This window comes from Mustela erminea, chromosome 18 (assembly GCF_009829155.1).
Source record: "Mustela erminea isolate mMusErm1 chromosome 18, mMusErm1.Pri, whole genome shotgun sequence".
Taxonomy (NCBI): Eukaryota; Metazoa; Chordata; class Mammalia; order Carnivora; family Mustelidae; genus Mustela; species Mustela erminea.
Genome location: NC_045631.1, coordinates 20,917,134 through 20,940,926, shown reverse-complemented (window position 1 = coordinate 20,940,926; position 23,793 = coordinate 20,917,134). Strand labels below are relative to the sequence as shown.

At 34.8% G+C, this 23,793-nt stretch overlaps 1 protein-coding gene across 8 annotated transcripts in view; it reads right to left on the bottom strand.

The window, feature by feature from the left end:
* NF1 (neurofibromin 1) overlaps positions 1–23,793 on the bottom strand; it is a 253,525-nt gene that overhangs the window by 102,692 nt on the left and 127,040 nt on the right. For 6 of the 8 annotated variants that reach the window (XM_032321557.1, XM_032321563.1, XM_032321562.1 and 3 more), the window contains 6 exons: positions 20,857–20,992; positions 10,850–10,912; positions 6,241–6,399; positions 5,553–5,650; positions 4,330–4,476; positions 2,132–2,278 (listed from right to left, as the gene is read on the bottom strand). In XM_032321557.1, coding sequence (XP_032177448.1) covers positions 2,132–2,278; positions 4,330–4,476; positions 5,553–5,650; positions 6,241–6,399; positions 10,850–10,912; positions 20,857–20,992 — 750 coding nt within the window. The remainder of the gene's footprint in view (positions 1–2,131; positions 2,279–4,329; positions 4,477–5,552; positions 5,651–6,240; positions 6,400–10,849; positions 10,913–20,856; positions 20,993–23,793) is intronic. The other 2 variants (XM_032321560.1, XM_032321561.1) reach the window with 1 other exon arrangement.

Genomic DNA, 23,793 nt, shown 5'->3' with positions numbered 1-23,793 from the left:
ATTCTGCTGAATACACAGTGTGTGTATAATTAATTTGAAGATTCTAGTCATTCACTAACCCTGGGACATTTTCATCCATTGTCTCTTCAAGTATTACCTCTTCACCATTTTCTCTAAGCTGCACTTCTGAAACACCTATAATGCTTGTTGGACCTTCTCATTCTGTCATCTGCATTTTTTAACTTCTTTCCTATTTTCCACCGTACTAACGATATGTTGGTAACGTGTTCAGAAATCATCTTCCAGCTATGTATTTTAAAAATAAAATATTTTAAAAACATAGTTCCTTTTATGTACTATTTCTAGGTGTCTTGTGTCTTGAAGAGGGTTGGGGAGAGAGGCTGTATTATCTTAATCCATCATGTTGCTGGTACCAGGTCAGTGTTTGTTTAGTATTAATGGAAACAACTTACACATCATTTGATAAGAGAATAGGTACACATGTGTATAGATAAATGATTGTGTGGCCATCTGCCCGATGTCAACTAAATTATTTCTAAGAGGTACACGTCTCTAAGAAGACTGAGAATTTTTTACTTTCTTCTTCAGATTTTTAAGTTTTGAGTAATTCAACAATTTTTATCTTTACAGCTGAGAAAATTATAAAGCTACCTTCATTTCCTTAAAAGAAAAATGGGTCTCAAAGAGCATCAGTGGGAGCTGAGAACAAAAATAACACTTAACATTTATTAAACACTATATATAAACACTATATATACCAGACACTGTTTAAAATGTCTCACATATATTAGGTCATCTAGTCTTCAAAAGCATAGAAGGTTGTTTTATAAGGGAAGTTAGGATCTTAGGTAAGGATCAATAAATAGGTGTTCTTAGAAAAGTGGAAAAATGGCTAGGATGTCCTTAGTAATGCTGAATAAAAAATAGTTTTATATTCTTGTATTATGCAATGCTCAATGAAGTAATATGAAAATTTTGTGTGAAAATATTTCTTCAATCATCAGGAATAAACATGTTAAACTGAAATGAATATAACAGAGCTAAAGATAAAAATTAAGCTGCAAAGGATACTGTTACGTATTAACATTTTTTTTTTTTGAGAGAGAGACAGAGAGAGAGAGAGAGCGAGAGTGAGTACGTGAGAGCATAAGTGGGAGAAAGAGAGAATCCTAAGCAGACTCTGTGTTGAGTGGAGCCTGATGAACGGCCCTGATCTCAGGACCCTGAGATTACATACTGAGTTGAAACTAAGAGTCAGACACTTAACTAAGTGAGCTACCCAGGTGTCCCATGTATTCACACATTCTTTTAACAGTATCAAAGAATTGGAGGCATGTGCACACAACTATGGCCTATATGTAATATGATCAGTGACAGGCACTTACAATGCAAGGCTTATTATATGGAAATCTGGGATAAAAATGAATTTCTGAATGTCACATTCTGCTTTTTTACTTGTTTCTGGCACATATAACAAATAAAACACTTCACCCACAGTCACTAATGAAGTACTTACTAAGTGACTAAGTGTGAAATACTATGAAAGGTCCTTTAAAGACTAAAGGATTCAGCATGCTGCAATTGCTGTAACATCAAAAAAGTGAATATCTAACAATGAGGATGTTTCACCTCACAAACAAAATTCTCCTAATAAATGAGATTCAAAACAAATGTCCACAGGAATTTTATAGACATACTGAAAAATACTGAATTTTCCGAGTCTCAATCTGAATGAAGTTAAATAGCATTAACTTTTGGAAGGGTTCTGAAAAACACTACAGGGTGGTAGAAAGAGTTCAGAATTTAAAATCACAGATCTCTGAATTACGTGCCGAATCCTGGGCAAATCACTCACTTTGAGCTACAGGACTGCCCTTAACCATAATATGATTATCTACCCTCCCTTCTAAGTATTAAATGCAAAACACCTCAAAGCAAAATGACAAAGTACATTGCTTTTATAAGAAAATCAAATATAAAACAAAGCAAATGTCAACAATAAATAACATAAGAAAAAAGTGGGATCCCAAAATACACCCATGTGGTCATTAGGCACCTCTTTCCTGATAATCCTCTATCAGAAATACAAGTATATCTAACAAGCAGCCTGGTGGTCAGCATTGCACCTCAACTAAAAGCGAGCAATCATTATTTCAACGTGGTACCTTACCTAGTCATAAATTCCTCAAACTTGGAACTGGTAAGGTTAAGGCTGGACCAATGTGTATCTGCCACAGGTTTGTGCTCTGGAGGACCCAGGTATGCAAGAAGTGTTGCCATCTTATCGAAAGGTCGTCTTCCAACAGCTTTGTGATCCCTAGATAGAGCAAACTACTTAGAAAACAGGAGCAGTTCACATTCAGCAGTATACATTGCTTTAGATTATCATTGCTTTTCTTCTTTCTGTCAGCTGGTGGTTCTTGCTGACTTGTAAACAGCACCAAAAAGACCTCACAAGGTCTTGTAAGATGGACACATCTTAGAAATATGACCACTCCCCAAACTATAAAACTTACATAAAAAATTCTTTTCTTTTCTAGTATTCTTAATCCACTACCACTAAACAGACAATCAGTAGTTAAAATAATGTTGTCATCCACGTTTCACAAGACGAAAAGAATCCTTCTTGAGAAACTAGGCTTTACTAATTGGGATATATATTTGTCCCTCATATCAGATCTCTGCTTAATCAGGGTAAATATGGATTTTCAATAACAATTCAGCATTTAAAACTATACAAGAACAACAAAATACTGTTTCACAAAAAGCATCAAACTCCATAAACAATGAATCTTGGAACACTGCATCAAAAACTAATGTAACTTATGGTGACTAACATAACACAAAAAAAATCAAACTGGTAAAAATTGTGTTTACTAATGCTAACTTTGGTGAGGATGTGTACACAGAGGTACTCTCACACAGAACTGATTAAAATGTAAATCAGCATGAATACCATGAAAAGTAATGTGGCAGTTATATAGTAAAGTTGGGGCTGTGTGCAGCCCAGAACCCAGCAATTACACATTCAGGTAATACACAAGGAGATAAATATGAAGAATTTTATTACACTACTATTTAAAAGAGAGAAAAGCAAAAAACAAACCTAAATATCAACTAAGGAATGTGAAAATAAGTTCTCATACAGTGATCCAGTAAAACACTAACCTAAGTTAAATAATTTCAGAATATTGTGTGAAGAGACTATATTTAGTATATAATTTCTGCAAAATTTTCAAACACACAAAACTATGTTATACATACATATAATTTCCTTACTTTGTCAGTTACCTAGAGGGAAGTTGTATCTTTTCCCCCAAGAAATAAAATGTTATAAAAACTTAAAGTAAAACAGCAAACTAATGTCAAAGTTAGACAGTAGACATGGGTCTCTATTATATTATAGCCTATACTCTTCTGTATGTTTAGAATGTGTATTTTTTTAAGACAACTGAATTAAAAAAAAAACTGTAGCATCAAACTACACAATTATGTATGTGAATTATGTAAGAGAAATGAATGTTTGCATTTAAAGGCTGCACAGTTTATTTTAGGGTGACACAGATAAAGCATGTTCAGTCTTCCTCTATTAGGGCACATATCAGTCATGCCCGGATCACTTTAATCCATTAACAATTCATGAAGGATTAAAATGTTCTCTTTTTTAAACCACCATCTCCTAATTAGTTAGCTTTAGCTTCATGGTTTTCTAACGCTCCCATTAATGAATAAACCATTTTTATTAGCATTTAAGATTTTCTGGACTCATTTTACATTGAGTAAGAGAACTCCTCATGCATAGGAACATGGATCCTTTATAAACATACACAACTAGAAAGGATAGCAAGTGATTCAGGCCACAAAGACTTTAACTAGGAACAGCTAATAAAACAATACCGAAGTTGACCCTTTCTAATTACTGAGGGTTTTCTGCATAAAGCCTTATTTGCATATACTTGAGAGTTATCACAAATAGAACACTGGCAATGTTTTAATTATTATATTCCCAAGAATGAGCTACTCTTCAAATTCAGATGCCAATACTCATTTGAGCTTCTAGTAAATTTAAACTTCTCCACGTTGTGTGCACGTCTGATGTTTCGCAAACCAGAAAAAAACCCAAAGGGCTAATTTGTGATTTCTCGGCTTAAACTTAAAAAAAAAAAAAAAAAAAGTATGTATCACCGAGGCATATTGAATGAACCCTTTGCCTATTTATTTTTGAAGAGATTCTAGAGTTCTACATTTCTCTTTTCAAACCAGTTCTTATTCTGAGCAGATGCAAAATAAAAAGCATTATTCAGGACCAAATTGTTTTTATAAATTAAAGCTAAAAGTTTTCAAAATCTCATGACTCTGAAACCCTACCTGTTGCTAGAAAGATACTGGCCAATTTTCTCTTGATTGTTCCAGAGCAGACGATGTAAAGCAAGCACATTGCCATCACTGATGAAGGAAAGACTATGATTTACCGCATCACTTGTAGGACAATCAGATGCTATATCAAGGAAAAACCTTAAAAAGTATAAAATCATTAGAATTTTTAAAACCAGATACACCCATATCTATGTTTGAATTAAATTCATATGAAGTAATTTTGTAAAATAACTGAGATTAGAAGTATGGAGGATTAAGACATTATTCACACATGACTGTCATAAAACAAAACAAGAGGAGAAAAGGAGAAAGTTGGCTTTCCATTTCTAATACCTGGCTTTGGCTTCAGAGTAGGTTTTAAAGTCAAACCACAACAAAATTTAGATGGATGAGACTTTGGATTGAAGCCAGTACTTTATAGATAAGGAAACAGAGACCAAGACAAGACAAAAGAAAGATCTCCCCAAGTCATACAGCCTATCAGGTCAGAGCCAGGAGTATAACTTTTGTTCTCTTCACTTTCTATGGGTGGTCAATCTGCTAGAATATGAATCCTATGCTGACATTTGCTTTTCTCTCCAATATCGCTTGCAGTCCAACAATATGTCTTTTGAACTCCAGCTACAAAGAAATTGATATGAACCATAATGAAAAACTGGAAGACAGAGTTGTACACGTCTAGCTCAGACTATGAGATCAATTAGTATCACATAATAGAAAAAGAATTCTGGACCTTAACTTATATTTACAAAGTACTTTCTCATATGCTATCTCACTTGATACTTTAAAGTCCACACTCAGGTAAGCAAAAAGTATTATCCCTATTTACAGATAAACACAACTCAAACTCAACATTAAAAAAAAAAAAACTGTCATTATATGCTATTATGCATTATGTATACCATTTTGGTTTTAGTTTGTACTAGAAGGAATCTTTTTCTTCTTCCTCTCCTCCATATTGTAGCAACCTCAAATCCTTTAACAGATGTGTCAAAACTCCCTGCTGGTTTTCAAATATGGAAATCACTATTAAATTATAAAGAATATGGATTTATTTAGCCACTGTCTCTTATATAACAAAAGATTAACTCTGCTCTTGACCTAGAGAGGAAAGAGGCAAAAACCTACACAAAAGCTTCATGTAGACCTAGTACAGGGTGGGCAACAGACTTAAATGAAACTGACAGTACTGGAGTCAAATAGAGCAATCCTACCTCCGTGCTGCATCAAAGTTGCTTTTCACAAAATCATTAAAAGGCCGCATATGTTCTTCTTTTGTGAATAGAACGTGATTGGCAATACTCTGAAGTATCTAAACAATGGAACAGGGTTATAAATCAGATCATTGTATGAAGTGTACACATTCATATATTCTTTAAAAAGTACTAATTGATACAATTTCTAGTGGTGATTAAATTATTATGCATTCTAGAAATACTAGGTGTTGTTACTGTTCTTTCCCATATATAATTACTACACATATACAAATGTAAGTATATATGTAAATATATGTAAACATATATACATATTAAAATGTCTTTCTTAATAAAAATTGTATATGTAAATATCTGTAAACATATGTAAATATTATACATATTAACAATTTTAATGTCTTTCTTAATTTAAAAAAATCATACAGCCTCCATTTCAGAATTTCCAGAATGAATACATAGAAAACTATCTTCAAAAGACATTTGCTAAGATTATTTTCCCATGATAATAAGGTCCATCAGGTATCAGTCTAGTAAATTCCTTTGTAATTTAACAAATAAAACAAAAGCATATAAGTGAGAACCACGGGCCATTTTAAAACTCAATTCAAGTGTAAGTACAATAAATATGAAAAACAGAAAATCTAGTTGGAAGAGGAATTTTAAATAGATTATCAAAATAATTTTTCACCTTTGACATTAACTTCAAGCCCCTTTCAATTCTAGGTGGTGGCTTTTTATCTAAAATCCCTGCTTCATATGGTGAGACAATGGCAGGATTGATAAATCTGAGGAACATGGCACTTCCCACTGCACCGATGCTGTTCTGAGGGAAACGCTGGCTAACCACCTAAAAACAAGGAGTTGAAAATTGACTATATGGTTTGAATTTAAAAAGGAAATGGGAAGAAAAAGCTCAAGGGTCAAACTTTCGCACAAAAACTGAATAGATCAACCCTTGTAAACGACACATTTCTATTTTTTCTTAACTCCCAAAACATCAGTAAATAAAGTTTATCCCCAATTCTTGCCCTCCATCCTTTTAAAGGACGACAAAGACATCTAAGAAGAAAGAAGAACCTCATGAATGAGTTGCATAGGAGAGACCTGAAAAAAGATCTTACATTTGTCATCGTTGTTTATACTGCAAGTTTGATAAGTAACAAAAGCAGACCAAATTTTCACACAATGATTATCATATTTTACTAAGATTAACAGACATGAGAGAGCGGTCAACTCTTACAAGACAAGTTGAGGCTAAGTTTGCAACAGCATACCCCCAAACATCCAATATCTAATAGTAAATACTTACATTTTGTTGTATACCTGGTACAACTGAGTATCTTGAGTAAAATGCTTGCCACACACTAAAGTTATTTAGATTCCTATCAAGAGAAAAAACTTACTTACAAGTAACATTACTGCCAGTTCATTTTCTTCCTCAGAATTTGTTATAAGATAAGGACCTATTATTTAAATCATGGAGGAACAGGAATTCTTGGGGACCTAAAAGAAAAAAGGATCCCACCAGCAGAAAAAAGGACCCTTTTGTGTACCTCAGGGTATAATTCTGTCAAATAAAAAAAAGTTAAGGAAACAAGAAGAAGTTGCCCACACTGAAAAACATGAGTCGAATATTTAAAATTATTTCTTTTCTCTTTCTTTTTATAAAACATTCTACCTTAAAGGTAAAGTAATAGGCACATTAGACTGGGGAAAGTGTTAGGCCACCAGCTCAGCATCCATCTCTTTTCAGTGACTCCTGTTTGAAGTTAACATATAAAATCAGATTATTCTAAAACTCACATTTTTTTTTCCAAGAACGTATATTTATTTTTCAAGAACACTTTTGTAACATATTAATCTGCAAATGCTCTTGCTTAGTGTAGCTAACTGCTGTTTAAACCAGTGGTGGCTATGGCAGCAAAGCCACAGCACTCCATGCAATATTCAAAGATTCTAGGGACAAACTCACATTTCAGAGGATATTGGGGGAAAATGAGAAAATGGGATTTATGTGCAGAATCTCATATAACTCTAGTTTACTTTATGATGCCTTAATAAAGTAATACCTCTTGTCACTGACTCCCGATTAACTCTGGGAAGAATAAGGATTATTTCATTTCTTTCTATGCCTTTTAGTGTTTCATGTGGTGTATATTTTTAATGTCTTCTTTCTTTTCCACTACCCAAGATCTCTAAATAATCTTCTACCATATCCGACAGAGAATTCATAAATGTAAGATTCCAGAGAATGATTTTTTAAGCCGAAGAATATCCCTGTAAGAGGTGATAACAGACAATAGTTGTACTAATATATTCTGACCTTCATTTACACTATGCAGCTTGGGAAGCTTTCGTCTTAAAGTCCTCTGAGTGCTACTGCATGAAGGACAACCTTACATTTAAGAGGAAGCTGGTGCAGATGGCTAAATATAGCAGCCTTACTAGAATAGCTTGAAAACCCAAATACTGTTAGAATTATTTTTGGCTGAAATACAGTTTTAGAAATAAAATTAAGAAGAAAATTCCAGTGTTTTTACCACTCTGGTACGGTATTTAACCTTTTGGGATGTAGGAAGAGAAAAATGAATATATACATTTATGCAGACAAAATTTTTCATACAATTTCAGAATGTTCAGGGACCACCATTGCTACTGAGTGGTTCTTTTAGAACTCCCAAATTTTAATCTTGAAACAGAAGAAACTAATCAACAAGCCTACAGAATTTTAAAGCTTTAAGGAATGAGTTAGCAAGAAGAGGACTAAAAACTGCTTTATATTTAATTTCAAATAGGTTGTTTTAAAAGAATAAGCATATATTCAGTTTAATCCACTAAAATTCTGAAACAGCTTTTAAAAAATTAAAAGACATCATTTGGTTTCCAAGAACCATTTATAAAATACTAACCTGCTGTGAAAGTACCTCATAAAAACCAGCACATTTTTGAAAGATGCTACTTATTAGTTTTGTCTAGAACAAAAAAATTTTAATGTGTAACTCACATTTATACCTGATTTATACTTAATACTATTCAACCTCAGAATTTAATGAAAATCTGCGATAATTATTTCCCAAAGGGAGAATATTGTCAAACTTCTGAAAAGTACTACATCTCTACTATCCTCCACATCTTCAAAATTAATTCTTGTCAAAACTCAAAGGACCCATACCTCAGAAACACACAGAATCAATAAAAATGCTGTATAACAAGTTTCATGAGACAATTTATAAAAATAGTTCTTTTTATATCACCATTAATGAACATCAATGTTAATTTTACTTCATAGTATACATACTCAAGTTGGGTTTTTTATTTTTAATCTAGAAAAATCTAATTTAGATCCCAAACACATTCTGCATAAATGGTCAAAGTTGGGCTAGTCTGTATGCTAAAACCAGTTATCAGAAAAATGTTCTCGTTACTTCCCTTAGTAAAATCTGAACAACATGGTACAAATACATAGTCATAAACTTTACAACAGCAAGAGGATCACTACCCACACATGCTTGATTACCTGAATGAGGTAGACAGTAAACTTCTCAAAGGAGATCTAATTATACATTATATGTTTGAGTAGAATAAATGGAATTATCTATAATATAACTGCACAGCTAATAAACCAGGAGCCAGGACCTTCTCTATTTTACATATTCCAATCCATTACACATACACCCCCCAAAGAGCTTGCTTTTTAAAGATCATTAGATTCTTAACCCAACAACTGCATAAACCAATATTTTAAATTTATGATGACTATATTGTCTCCATACTTTGGAATACGTTCTAAAATACCTCATATTACCAATTAGTTTCCCTTTGTTTCCATGAGGACCTCATAACACCTGTGCTGAGAAATATATTTCAAAACTCAGCATTACCCAGAAACAAAAAAAAATCTGAAAATAACACTAGTAGAAAATAACATTTCAAAGAATAATTTTAGACAAAATCTTAATTAAAAAAATGCAGTGTTAGGAGGCTAGAAAACATGCTCTTAGAGAAATACAGAGAGCTGGAATTTTAATTTATGTGATATACTACACAATGCCATTAGTAAAACACTGAACAAGAGTGTTAGAAATAGTAAATTCCAACAGTGATGGTGTATATATGTTAAACCCACATACGCTGAGAATTAGAAGCATTAGAAAGAAATGTTTTTAAGCAAGACAGCCATCTAATCCAATCCATTTGCTCACAGCTGACCAACTTAATTAACATACTCAAAATCTCAAATGCACATTAAAAGCGTAGGTGTCTAAATTTTAATTTAGTTCTGAATTTGAAACAGGAATTTATTATGTGTCAAGCTTTAGACAAAGAATGAAAGATGAAACCAAATGTATATTTTAAATTTTACCTTTGTATGTAAACTACTTACATGACTCCTAAAGGTTTGTTTTTTTTTTACATCTTTCTCTAAAATCATTAGGATTATACAAACAAAGATTAATACTCAGCCTGATAAGTCATAGTGATAATGGCAAATTCAAAATGAATGCATATTAGGACCAAATTCTACTCATGGGGAAGAAAAAAGAATGATTACTGTAATTTTCTTCCCTTAATTAGAGCAGGTTCATAGAAACAGGCAGTGTATTCTTACCATGTTAGCAAAATGAGGTGTTTCTCTACAAATAATGGAATCACCGAGTTTTCCTTTATTTCAAAAGTACTATATTCTCAATCCCAATTGTTTAATAATGACTTTCTCTTAAGGTAAAGGTTTACCATTAGGATTTTTATAATCTAAGCACAAATATCTAGATTCTGCCTGAGATTGTTTAGATAAAAATAAAAGGAGTAAAAAATTGAAATCTTTAGGTAAGATTTACAAAGTGACACACTCCCTCCATAAATTTTTTTTCGCCCTCCATATACTTCTAACAATGAAGAAAAACTTTCACCTCTAGGAAAAGAAACCACTCACATTACCTGCAACAAGAAGCAAGAATGAAGAGAGTCAGCATTTCCTAAGGCCTTGAAATTAAGTTTCTTTTGCATTCATTTATAATTTTTAAACATAACAATAATAAAATTAGACCAGGGATATCCAATGCAACAAATGCCCCCAAAATGCCTTTGGGATAAATCAAACCAAAGGAACACAGAGAATGTTTTGATGTAACTTAATTCCAGGGTTAATTGAAATGAAAGCTATTTTGTGCCAGAATTAGTAGAATGATTTTACAGTGAAGGTCAAATAGGCTGAAGTGAAGATGTTCTCAACAAACAGCAAAAGATTTTTGTTTTGCTTTGAAAGAAACAGCTAATAAAAAGTTCTCCAAACTTACTGATTTTTTGTTTTCCTTTTTTTCTTTTACTGTAGCTTTATTCAGTAGGGAGTGGCAAGTTGCCTACAGAACAGAGATGAGCACAAACAAGTCACAGCACCAACTACATACAGCAACAAAAACAATGTTGGCTTGTACATAAAATTACATGATCAAATGTAACACAAATGGAATCAACAAAAATTAGAAATCGATTTTGAGGGATGAATTTTATTTCTGGATTTTAATTTTTATTACATTTTTAAGCCAAGCACTAAATAAACAGCAAGAAATGTTGAGACAATCATATCTACTATTTCTGGCTATAAATCACAGAAAAGTTCTCCCCAAGTAAATTTGAGGATATTTAAGATCTACATTTAATTCCTAGCTTTTGATAAATTTCATGTAAGATGTTCATTGCAAGTAGATCACACACTCAAAACACTTCTATGTGTCTACATAATTTTTTCTTCATAAATACTTCTCTGTGTATCCTTCAATTGACTTAAAGTTCTTTTTTCAGTAGCTGGCATTTAATTTAGACCTACTGATTTAAAAAATAAACATTAAATGGCTAAATATAATGGTTAAATTCACTTTAGGGATTATGAATCAAAAATCTCTTAAGAAAGAGTCTCTTAAACTTTCACATATTTTTTCTGTTTGCAGGCTACTTCCTGAAGAAGTTCTAATCAGAGGAGGTTAAAAGTTCTGCAACATTTGGAAGAAGAATGTTACCAGCTCAACTAGAAATAAGCATTAATTAATATTAAAGTGAAGAAACTGCAGAGAAAATATAGAGTAAAACTATAAGCCCACTTAAAATTTTTCACATATTTGACTACCAGAATGTATCAAAACACCACAAAGGAAAACAAAACGAAACAAAAAAACAAACCACCACAGCTCTGAGTTCCTTCTAAGCCAAATAGTTCTTTCGTATCATATATCATACCATATCTACACACACACACACACACACACACACGTATTACTTTTAAATTAGGCTCCACACCCAGCATGGAGCTTAAACATGGGGCTTCAACTCACCATCCTGAGATCAAGAGCAAGCTGAGACCAAGAATCAGATGCTTAACTGAGTGAGCCACCCAGCCACCCCTAGGCCAGAGTTCTTTTAACTTTTAAATTAAGACTCCTGGTTGGTGTAGACTAAGCACAATTTTTAGTATATTTAAAGCCAAGTTAAATCCACCATTCATGGAATTTTATTCTAGGAATTCAGTGCATTCAGCACCATAACCTTAAAGTTACTTTGTTATTTGTTTGTCCATCCATTCATCCATCCATCCACCCACGCATCCATCCAAGGAGTTATTGTGCATCCAACATGCTAGATACCATCCTAGGCATCAGAAATAGCAGTAAAACAAGACAACACCGTCCTTTCCTTAAGGGTCTTTGGTTCAAACTTTAGACTATATACAAAAGTACTGGTAACCAAACAGATCACTAAAATGCAGTTTCATGCAACTTTTTTCAATTATGGTATATAATTTGCACTTACAGACTTAAAAAATTAGTGTAAACTACTTTGGTTTGGAGAAGCAGATTTACTGAGAAAATATGGCATTTACTTCGAATCATAATATTTAGCTCTTTCTCAGAATTCTCTCACCATAACTAGGAGGAAATCCATTCTGGTAACTGTTTTCTCATCATAGGTATCTCCAGCTTTTCAAAAGTTCGCTTTCACAAAAGACCTAACTTAGTACCTATTTCTGCTAACTGAAAGGAACCCAAAGAGGCTTTTGCTTTTACAGGAAAAGTAGCAAAAAGCGACTATTGCAATCAGTGCTCATTTTGCAGCAAGCCATTAGAGAGGCAGCACACACCCCAACCAGCAAGTGGCTGCCAAGATCCTTCCCCGGGAGCTACACTCAGCATCTCAGCATCAAGTTGCCACAGCTTTGAACTTGCCTCTGAGTATCGTGCTTTATCTTGATTTATTTTATCCATTAAATAACGGATTTTATTTATCTGTGCTTTATTCAATTTATCCTATCCATTAGCAAGATGTGTCCTAGGGTATCAGGAAAGCCTAGGAGTTTGTAAGGGTGTTACACTTGGTATAAAGCTGAATGCAATTAAGCATTTCAATTGTGGCACATTAAAGACACCATGTGCACACTGAATTTGCCTACATCCACCCTTCATACTGCTGACTCAGAGAGAAAGAATCTTGAAAGTTGCTGAGGTTACTAACTGGTTCTGCCAGTAGAAAAGTGGTCTCTTTTAGTCAGCATCCGGAAATGAATGCAACGGAAAGTCTACTGCTTGAGTGGATTGATGGGTGAGCAAAGCATGGTGTTCCATTAAGTTATCTTACACTGCAGGAGAGATTAATTTTTTTTAGTAAGCTGAAACAAAGTATTGGACAACGATGACCAAAGTGCTGTAAAAGTATAATTTAAAGGTACACATGGGTGGTCTGATCAGTTTTGAGGTAAGGGTAGCTTCATAGCTCTAAGGGTACTAGAGAGAGTGCCTCAGCTGATACTAAAGCTACTGAAAAAGTCCCAGAACCGGCAAAAACAATCATAGCAAAAACAAACAAACAAGCAAGTGTTTAACTTTAATTTATGATTGGAAAAATTGCTGAGCAAGACATTTATTTCAATAGAAAAAAAGCAGACTAAGGGACACAAGGCAGCAAAGGACAGGTTTGATGCCCACTATTAACACCACTGGTGATGCTATACTTAGGCCTCTACTAGCATACCACCAGAAAACCTAAGGGCACTCAAAGGCACTCGTAAGACTACTTCTTGTGTTTCATTCACATCCAAGCAGTTGGAATATCCAAGTGATTTTTTTCGAAGCACATGAGTACATTAATCCTTTTGTTGAAAATACCGTAAAGAAAATAACCTTGGTAATAGGTGTCTTTTGATTGTTGAAAACCGTGCTGCTCATCCACCTGGCATTACGGAGTATGGCAATAACATTCCTGTGTGTTCTTCCTACCAAATATGATGTTCTTGATACAACCATGGGTCCTAGGCCTACTCACCACAATTAAGGCTTCCTATATGCAAAACGTGATGCATCTCACAGTAAGTGCATTTGACAGAGAAGCCAATTCCAAAGCATGTACACCAGGGATCTGGAAAGACTACAATATAAAACTGGCAATCACCAACTTTGAAGGTGCTCTTGATAAGTTAACACGTTCTGGATGTGAAATGGTGCTGAGAGGATGGTCTCCTGAAGCAGGAAACAATTTTAAATGATTCAAACCAACAACAATAAATACAGCAATACTGACTTCAGCTAAGGAGGCTTAGTTTGTGGAAACTGATGAAGACCCCATGGCATCCCATGATCAAGAACTGACAGATGAAGAGCTGATGCCATTGCATGAGCAAAGAACACCAATCCACATTCAACACTAGTGAACGGCCCAGAAGTTTATTCAGGAACTGAATGTGAAGCACGTGAGATTTTTGTGATGATGGACAGTGCTGCCGTGACTGCAGGAAAGTATGGCTTTAATTTTGAAAGGGCACGTAGGTTTAGGGGCAGGTTTACAGAATGTCTTGAATGCCTACAAATAACTGTAGCATAGAAAAATCTGAGAGGCTAAGCAGTTGAGCATACTGTCGTATTTCAAGCTTTCCACACCAGCCACAGTAGCCACAGCAGATGATGAACCTCAGCCTTTGACATCGAGGCAGGCAGACACAGAAGAAGGTACAAACGTTAGTGACCTGCTTGCACTGATGGATTTAGAAAATGATGAGATGTTAATAGATGACACTCTTCCTCTCCCTCCTATACTCTATACTCCTCTACCTCTCACCACCCCAACCTCCAACACCCCAGCCTAAAACACCACCATCACCACCTGTCAGCCCTCTGGTGTGCTTGCTGTCATCCCAATTCTGGTAAAGCTGAAACTACACAGTACATAAATTATTTATACTCTATACGGACTGTGTATTTATCATATTATTCCTGTTTTTACTATACGTTAATGTTATTTTAGGTAATTTGTGTTATTTGGCATGATTTGGTTGGTTGTTTTGGAGGTCTGGGAATACTAAAAAATGTCCCATATAAATTAACGGTAATTGCTTCTTTCCTTTATGCCATTTTGGCTTATAAAAGATTTCACAGGAACGCTACTTTGGGATAGCAGGGGAAACCTGTCTTCAAAAACTATGAGGAGGAAAAGTAGAAATAAAGTACATGAGAAAATGTCTCAATTATAAATTTAACACATGTTCACAGTTGGCTATCCCTACATAATCTTAAGCTAGTCCACTAAGTAAGGGGACATACAAAATAAGAGACCTGGTTAAAGCATGATTCTAAAAAGGCTTAAGAGTCCAAAAATATAAGCTCAAGAAAAGGGAACTAACACTCAGAGAAGTTTAGTACCTAGCAATAACCTCACTTAGCTTTCAAAATTTTCCAAGTAAGTCCCAAAGCAGGAGCCATATTTACTCGAGGAAATAATGAACTACTACCCCTCCCAGCAGAACACAAAAGTACAAAGGTACCATTATGTTATTGCCAAAGTCAAAAGGGCAAAAGAAAGCCAGAAGAAGAAAGATGAATAAAAAAGCAAACTAAGGGGAAAAACTACTTTTGGTAGGAGACTCAGTGAAAGAATAACTGAAGATAAAAGCTTTTTTCTTTCTTTTAATTAATAAATGTAAAATTCCCTGTTATCATTCACTTATTAAAAAACTAAACCTTATTTATAAATATAGCACTTTTATTCTATAGTACTCCCAACAATAAACTTCTCCAACACTTCAAAACAACCCACTAACACAATATTTAAATAATATTCTTAAAGAGAATAATTTTATGTGAAATATTATTATGATAATTCAGGTCTGTTATAATACAGTATATTTTATTATGGAGCGCTTTCAAAAGCACAACACATAGAGTTTAATAAGCCACAAATGATCACCTCACTCCATTTTCTGATTTATTTTCACTACCTCCCTCCCTTCCTATAAAACCTGGCACAAATCTTGTTTACTTGGGTGGAATGGATGGGAAATTTTTATTCCTTCATTAAATATTTTCCTAAGAACTTAAAAAGTGCCAAGCCTTGTTCCTTTTACCTTTTCAGAATCATGGTCTCAAATTGGACTCCAAGTTTGCTGATGATACAAAAAAAAATTTTCCTTTAGGATGACAACCACAATCTACTAAGTCATGTAACCAGGCAGTCAGTAGCTATTCCCTTTTATATCAAGTCAAAGCCAATGCCACTTCCAAAATCCACTTGACCACTTTCCTCCAATTTCCTCTGCCTCCAACCTTCACCTCTTATCTCTTTTTCCATGAGTTTTGTTTTTTTCTTTTTAAGATTCCACATATAATTGAAATCATACAGTATGTCTCTGACTTTTTTCACTTTGCATGATACCTTCAAGGGCCATGTATATGATCACAAATTATAAGTAATTTTGTATGGCTGATTAATATTCCATTATGCATACACCCACAATTCTTTTGATTCATTCATCTGGTGATGGACACTTGGGTTGTTTCCATGTCTTGGCTATTCTAAGTATGTGGCTATGAACACGGGGATGCAAATATCTTTTCGAGTTACTATTTTCATTTCAGTATGTCCCCAGAACTGGAACTGCTGAATGATATGGTAGTTCTATTTTTAATTTTTTGAGGATTTTTCCATACTCTTTTCCATATTAGCTATAGCAACTTACAACTGCAACAAAGTGCACAAGGGTTCCCATTTTTCTCTATGCATGTCAGCATTTGTTATCTCTAGTTTTTTGGATGGTGGCCATTCTAATTCAGGTTTGAGGTGCTACCTCACTGTGGTTTCTAAGTTGCATTTCCCTAATGACTAGTGATGCTGAGCATCTTTCCACCTATCTCTTGGCCTTTTATCTAACTTCTTCAGAAAAAGGTCTATTGGCAAGTGTCCACTTTTTAAATTGAGGTGGGTTTTTGTGGGCGGTTTTTTTGGTATTGAACACTTCCCCACTCCATAGGTTGTCTTTTCACTGTGTTAATGGTGTGCTTGCTGTGCCGAAGCTTTCTAGTTTAATGTAGCCCCACTGGTTTATTTTTGAGTTTGTTGTGCTGTAGGTGTCACCTCCAAAAAATCATTACCAAGACCCATGACAAGAAGCTTTATCCCTTTGTTTTCTTCTAGTAGTTTCATGGTATCAGTTCCAAGTCTTACATTTAAATCTTTAACCCATTTTGAGTTAATCTGTGTGAGGATGTAAGATGGCTCTAGTTTCATTCTTTTCCGTATGAGTACTGAGTGATCCCAGTCCCATTGAGTATTCTTGGCTCAATATTAGTTGAACTATATATGCTTGGCTTTATTTCTGGGCTCTTGATTCTGTTCCACTGGCCAATTGTCTCTTTTTATGCCAATACATACTGTTCTGATGACTATAGCTTTAAATCAGAAGTGTACTGCCTCTTTCTTTCTTCTTGCTCAGGACTGCTTTGGCTATGTGGGGTCTTTTGTGGTGCCATACAAATTTTAGGAGTATTTTTTTCTATTTCTGTCAAAAAGGCCATTGGAGACTTGATAGCGATTACTCTGAATCTATAGATGGCTTTTGGTAGCATTCATATTTAAACAATTAATCCTTCCAATCCATGAACAGAGGATACCTTTCCCATTTATCTGTATCTTCAATTTTTTTTCATCAATGTCATAGTTCCCAGCACAAAGATCTTTCACCTCCTTACATTTATTCCTATTGTTTTGATGCTACTGTAAATGGGATCTTCTTTTTAAATAAATTTCATTGTTAGCGTATAGAAATACTACTGGTTTTTGTATGTAATTATGTATACTGTAACTTTACTAAGTTCACTGATTAGCTCTGTTTTTTGGCTGTCATTGGAATTTCCTATATACAAAATTATGTCATCTGCAAATAGAGACAATTTTACTTTTTCCTTTCCAATTCTGATACTTTTTATTTTTCTTACCTGATTGCTGTAGGTAGCACTTTCAGTATTATGCTGAATAGGAGCAATTAAGAGTAGACACCCTTGTTTTGTTCCTGAACTTGAGGGAACGCTTTCAACCTTTCACCACTGAGTACATTAGTTGTGTGGTTGTCATTTATGGCCTTTATTATGTTGACATATATTCCTTCTATGCCTAACTTAGTAAGAGTTTTTATCATGAATGGATGTTAAATTCTGGAAAACACTTTTTCTGCATTTATTGAGATGACTGGATGACTCTTTTCTTTCATTGTATTAATGTGATGTATCACATTAATTGAATTGCATATACTCAACCACCTTTGCACCCAAGGATATATCCCACTTGACCACTGTATCATCATTTTAATATATTGCTGAATTCAGTTTGTTAGTAATTTATTGAGAATTTCTGCAGCTATACTCATCAATGATATCAAATGGACTGTAGTTTTCTTTTCCAGCAGTGTCCTTTTCTGGTTTTGGTATCAGGATAATGCTGGCTTCATAAAATAAATTTAAAGTGTTCACTCCTCTTCAGCTTTTTTTAAGAGTTTGAAAAGGATTGGTGTTCATTCTTCTGTAAATGTTTCGTAAAATCACCAGTGAAACCAGATGGTCCTGGGCTTTTCTTTGTTGGGAGAATTTTATAGTAATTGGTCTATTCAGAGTTTCTACTTCTTCCTCAATCTTGGTGAGTTGTATGTTTCTAAGAATTTTTCCATTTCTTCTAGGCTGTCCAGTTTGTTGACATATAGTTTTTCACAATAGCCTCTTATAGTCATATCAATTTCTTTGGTATCAGTTGTGGTATCTCCTTTTTCATTTCTGATTTTATTAATTTCAGTCCTTCCTCTCTTTTCCTTGCTTAGTCTAGCTGAAGGTTTGTCAATTTTATCTTTTCAAAGAACCAACTCTTAGTTTGGTTATTCTTTTCTACTGTTGTTCTGTAGTTATTTCTACTTATTTCTGATCTTATCTTTATTATTTCCTTTCTTCTGCTAACTTTGAACTCAGTTTGTGCTTTCTCTAATTCCTTAAGGCAGAGAGTGAAGTTGCTTATTTAAGGGATCTTTCCTGATTCTTAACAGAGGGGTTTACTGGGATGAACGTCCCTCTTTGACTGCTTTTTTCTGCATCCCACATGTTCTGGTATATTGTGTTCCCATTTTCACTTATCTCAAGAAACTTTTTTATTCCTCCTTTAACTTCTTCCTTGATCCATTAATTGTTCAGTATAGTATTTAATTTCCATGCGTTTACCTATTTTCCAGTTTTTGTCATGTAACTGAGTTCTAGCTTCATGACACTGTGGTCAGAGAAGATACTTGGTATAACTTCAATCTTGAATCTGCTAAGACTTGTTGTGTGGCCTAACATATGGTCTATCCTAGAAAGTGTTCCATGTATGCTTGAAAAGAATGTATATTCCGCTGTTGTTAGAATATTTGATATATGTCTGTTAGGTCCATTTGGCCCATAAATGTTGTTCAAATCTGCTGTTTCCTTATTCTTTATCTGGATGATCTATCCACTGTTGAGAGTGGGATGTTAAATCTCCAGCCAACTGGGGATTTAATTGTATTAAATATATTACTATTCATTTCTTTTAGGTCTGTTAGTTTTTGCTTTATATTTAGGTGCTCCAATGTGGGGCACATAAATACTTATAAACTATTATATCTTCTGGATGTATTAACCCCTTTTTATCATTACATAATGACCTTCTTTGTCTCTTTTTACTGTTTTTAGTTTGAAATCTATTTGGTTTGAAATGAGTATAGCCACCCCTGCCTTTTTGTTTTGTTTTGTTTTGGGGTTACCATTTGCTTGAAATGACTTTTTCCATCCCTCACTCTCAGTCTATGTGTGTCTTTAGGGCAAATAGGAATCTCCTGTAGGCAGCATATTGTTGGATCTTGTTTTTTTAATCCATTCAGCCACTCTATGTCATTCAATTGGGAAAATGTAATCCACTTATGCTTAAAGTAATTATTGACAGGAAAGGGCTTACTATTGCCATTTTGTTAACTGTTTTCTGGTTGTGAGCTTGTTTTTGTTTTGTTTTTAATAGATACAGCAGAAACATCTTTATAAATAGCAATGAGGGAGTAATTCACACAGAGCGGCCTGAAACAGCTTTTTAAAATGGTGATTTTCACTGATCTTGCTAATGTCTCTAAGCAACTGAAGCCCTGTGCTAAAAAACAAATGGCTGGGGATGACTCTGCAAAGAAAAAGACACAAAGGCAAGGGATTTGGTAAATGCATAAATTCTTTCCCCTGTACCCACCCATCCCAAACTCCAGACCACTAATGTTTCTTCCAGAATCACAATTTAAACAGATTAATATAGATCTGCACTAATCTCCCCTGGAATGATTAAATCGTCCCTGAAACTACATATGCAATTCAGAAACACAGAGAAAGCCATAAAAAGAACACACACCTAATATCCTCAATATGTAGGGGATGACTGTGGACATCTGAACTCAGAAGCATTACTTGCAGTGCTAGTGCTATAGAGTGTAATAATTTAATCTGAATGATGATGCAATGTATTTTATAAGTATAAAATAAACAGATTAGTTTGTTCTAGGAAAACCTGACAAGAACACATTATACCTTTAAGAAGACATCAAAATTATAGATCAAACACCTCAACCATATAAAAAGCAAGAAGTAGACTTGACTCACATGTGAAAAACCTTGTGAGTAATTCAGACAAAGGATAACCAAAAAATTCCATGATATAGCTCATTTCAACCATGTCTATTAAAACCAACAGATTCTGTGCATTTTAAACTTGCTCCCAATGCAAGGAAAATTATTTTTAGTACCCCCTTAAAATACTCCAAACTGTCTCCTAAGCAATATTTAGTTTTTTCGAAGCCAATTCTGACAATTCTTAATGTATTAGTCATCCACATCGACTCAGTATTTTCAACCACCCACCTTCAGCCGCTAAATTCCTCTTTAGTAAAGCATTCTTTTTACTTTGAATTTAGATTAATAACGGTACTCTCTAGCCTTAAGCACTTATGCACTGAGCATACCTGGTACAGACAATGGCACACACTTCGAAGCTGAGGGGGGAATTCTGAGGAGGAACTGATGATGGCATGGAAGAACTTTTCAGTCATCTGAAGAAGGTTCCGTTGATTTTCCTCAAGGCTCTCTGACTGTTCTAACCTACAAAAAAAAAAAAAAAAAAGAGAGAGAGAGAGAGAAGGTAAAATCCATCTACAATAAATAAATAAAAGTACTCTTTAAAAGAGACTTTCAGCCAAATGCAATGCTGAACTTTGCTGGGATCTTGATTTGAATTAAAAAAAAAAAAACTGTAAAAGGGCAATACTGAGAACTGTGTATAATTCTTACTCCCTTATATTCTCACAAATTTAGTATATACTCAGCTTAGTGCCATCTTCTCCACTCTGGGTATGTCTGCCTGCAAAAAAATGTATTCCGGTTTGCTCTCCACTTCTTTGGTAAAAAGCTTCTCTGTGAGGCAAGTCCGTAGTTATCTGGCTGTGCAAGAGATGGGGTAGATGAGTCTAATTCAAGGTGATGTATTAGCAAGTCTATTTGTCCACAGGATCAAAAACCACATACTCTAAAAACTGTTATCAGAAATAAAGGTGAGGGGCACCTGGGGTGCTTAGATGGTTAAGCATCTACCCTCGGCTCAGGTCATGATCCCAGAATCCTGGTATCGAGCCCCAAGTTGGGCTCCCTGCTCAGTGGAGAGCCTGTTTTTTTCCTCTCTCTTTCCCTCTACTCTTCCAACTCCCCACACCCCTCCAGCCCCAGCTCATGTTTTCTCTCACTATCTCAAAAAAATAAATAAAATCTTAAGAAAGAAAGAGAGGAGGAAGAAAGAAAGGTGACAGCTGATTCCTGAGAGCTTCCCTCCTAGCCCTCCTCCTTCCGCACTTAGTTTTGAACTAGTGCAGGGAAGAGGAATATTATTTATTAGGCATATCCAACCCCAATGAACCATCTGTCAACCCACTTTAAAAATATACAATATGTGCATATTTTATTGGACCTAATGTACAAAGAACACATGAAAGAAAGACAGGTAATAACGAATTATAGTTTGAAAACTCTGTACTTTATCTTGTAGTCAACAGGGAACAACAGATGTTCTAAGAAAGGGAGCAACAAAAAAATTCAGGTTTCATAAAAATGCCTATAACAAATGACCTGAAAAATGAAAAAAAAAAAACAATGTTGGGCAATAGTGGGTGAGTTACAGCAAAAGTCAATGGGATCACCATTTACAATTGTACCAAAAAGAATAAAATACCCATGAAAATACTTAACCAAAGTGGTGAAATACCTCTATAAGGTCTTTCTTAAAATTTTAAGACACTGAAGAAAGAAACTGAGGACAACACAAACTAAAGAAAGACACACCATGTTCATGGATTAAAATGTGTATACTACCCAAAGCAATCTACAGATTCAAGGCAATTCCTGTCAAAATATCGAGTGTTTTTTTTACCAAACTGGAATAAATCTAAAATTTGTACAGAACCACAAAGGACTTCAGTATATGTGCTGCTGAAGTGAGCACTAGAACCACAAAGGACTTCAAAGAGACAAAGCAATCTCGAGAGAGAAGAAAAGGCTAGAGGTATCACAATCCCAGATGCTACAAAACTACAGAATCAAAACAGTATGATACTGGCACAATAACAGTCGCATAGATCAATGGAACAGAAAAAAGAGCCCAGAAATAAACCTATGCCTGTACTGTCAATTAATCTGTGACAAAGTAGCAAGAATACACAATGAAGAAAAGACTGTCTTCTGAATAAATGTTATTCAGAAACTGGACAGCTACGTGCAAGAGAATGAAACTAGAGCACTTTCTTATAGCATATGGAAAAACAAACTCCAAATAGCTTAAATACCTAAATATGAGACCTAAAACCATAAAAGTCCTAAAAGAAAACAAAGGCAGTGATCTCTTGGATATCGGCCTTAACAACGTATTTATGGATATGTTTCCGCAGGCAAGGGAAACAAAAGTAAAAATAAATTATCGGGACAACACCAAATAAAAAGCTTTTGCACAGCAAGGAAACCATCAATAAAATGAAATAGCAATACTGAAATAACAATACTAAATGGGAGAAGATATCTGCAAATGATACAACTGGTAAAGAATTAATATCCAAAATATATAAGAAACTCACACAACTCAGTACCAAAATACCCAAATAATCTGCTTAAAAAATGGAAGGGAGTTGGGGGGAAGGAGGGAGGAGTGCCTGGGTGGCTTAGCTGGTTAAGAGTCTGCCCTTAGCTCAGGTCATGACCTTAAGGTCCTGGGACTGACCTCTGCCTTGAGCTCTCTGCTGAGCAGGAAGCCTGCTTCTCCCTCTCCCACTCCCCCTACTTATGTTCCCTCTCTTGCTGTCTGTCAAATAACTAAATAAAATCTTAAAAAATAATTACAAGTAGAAACACCTTATGACACAGTAACTCAACTCCATTACTTTGTATTTACCCAAAGAAAATGAAAACACTAATTGAAAAGATGCACACACCCCTATGTTTACTGCTGCACTGTTTATAACAGCCAACTCAACAGAAGTCACTAAAGTGCCCATTGAGAGATGAACAGATTAAGAAGATGTTTTACACACACACACACACACACACACACACACACACACACACACATGCAGGAATATTACTCAGCCATTAAAAAAGAATGAAATCTTGCCATTTGCAACAACATGGATGGACCAAGAAGTTATTATGCTAAGTGAGATAAGTCAGAGAAAGGCAAATACTGTGGGACTTCACTTATATGTGGAATCCAAAAAACAAAACAGGAGCACCAGGGTGATGCAGTCGGTTAAGAACTGACTCTTGGTTTTGGCTCAGGTTGTGATCTCAGGGTCATGAGATTGGGCCCAGTGTCAGGCTCGTGCTCAGCCCACAAAGTCTGTGTCAGTTCCCTCTCCTTCCCCGTT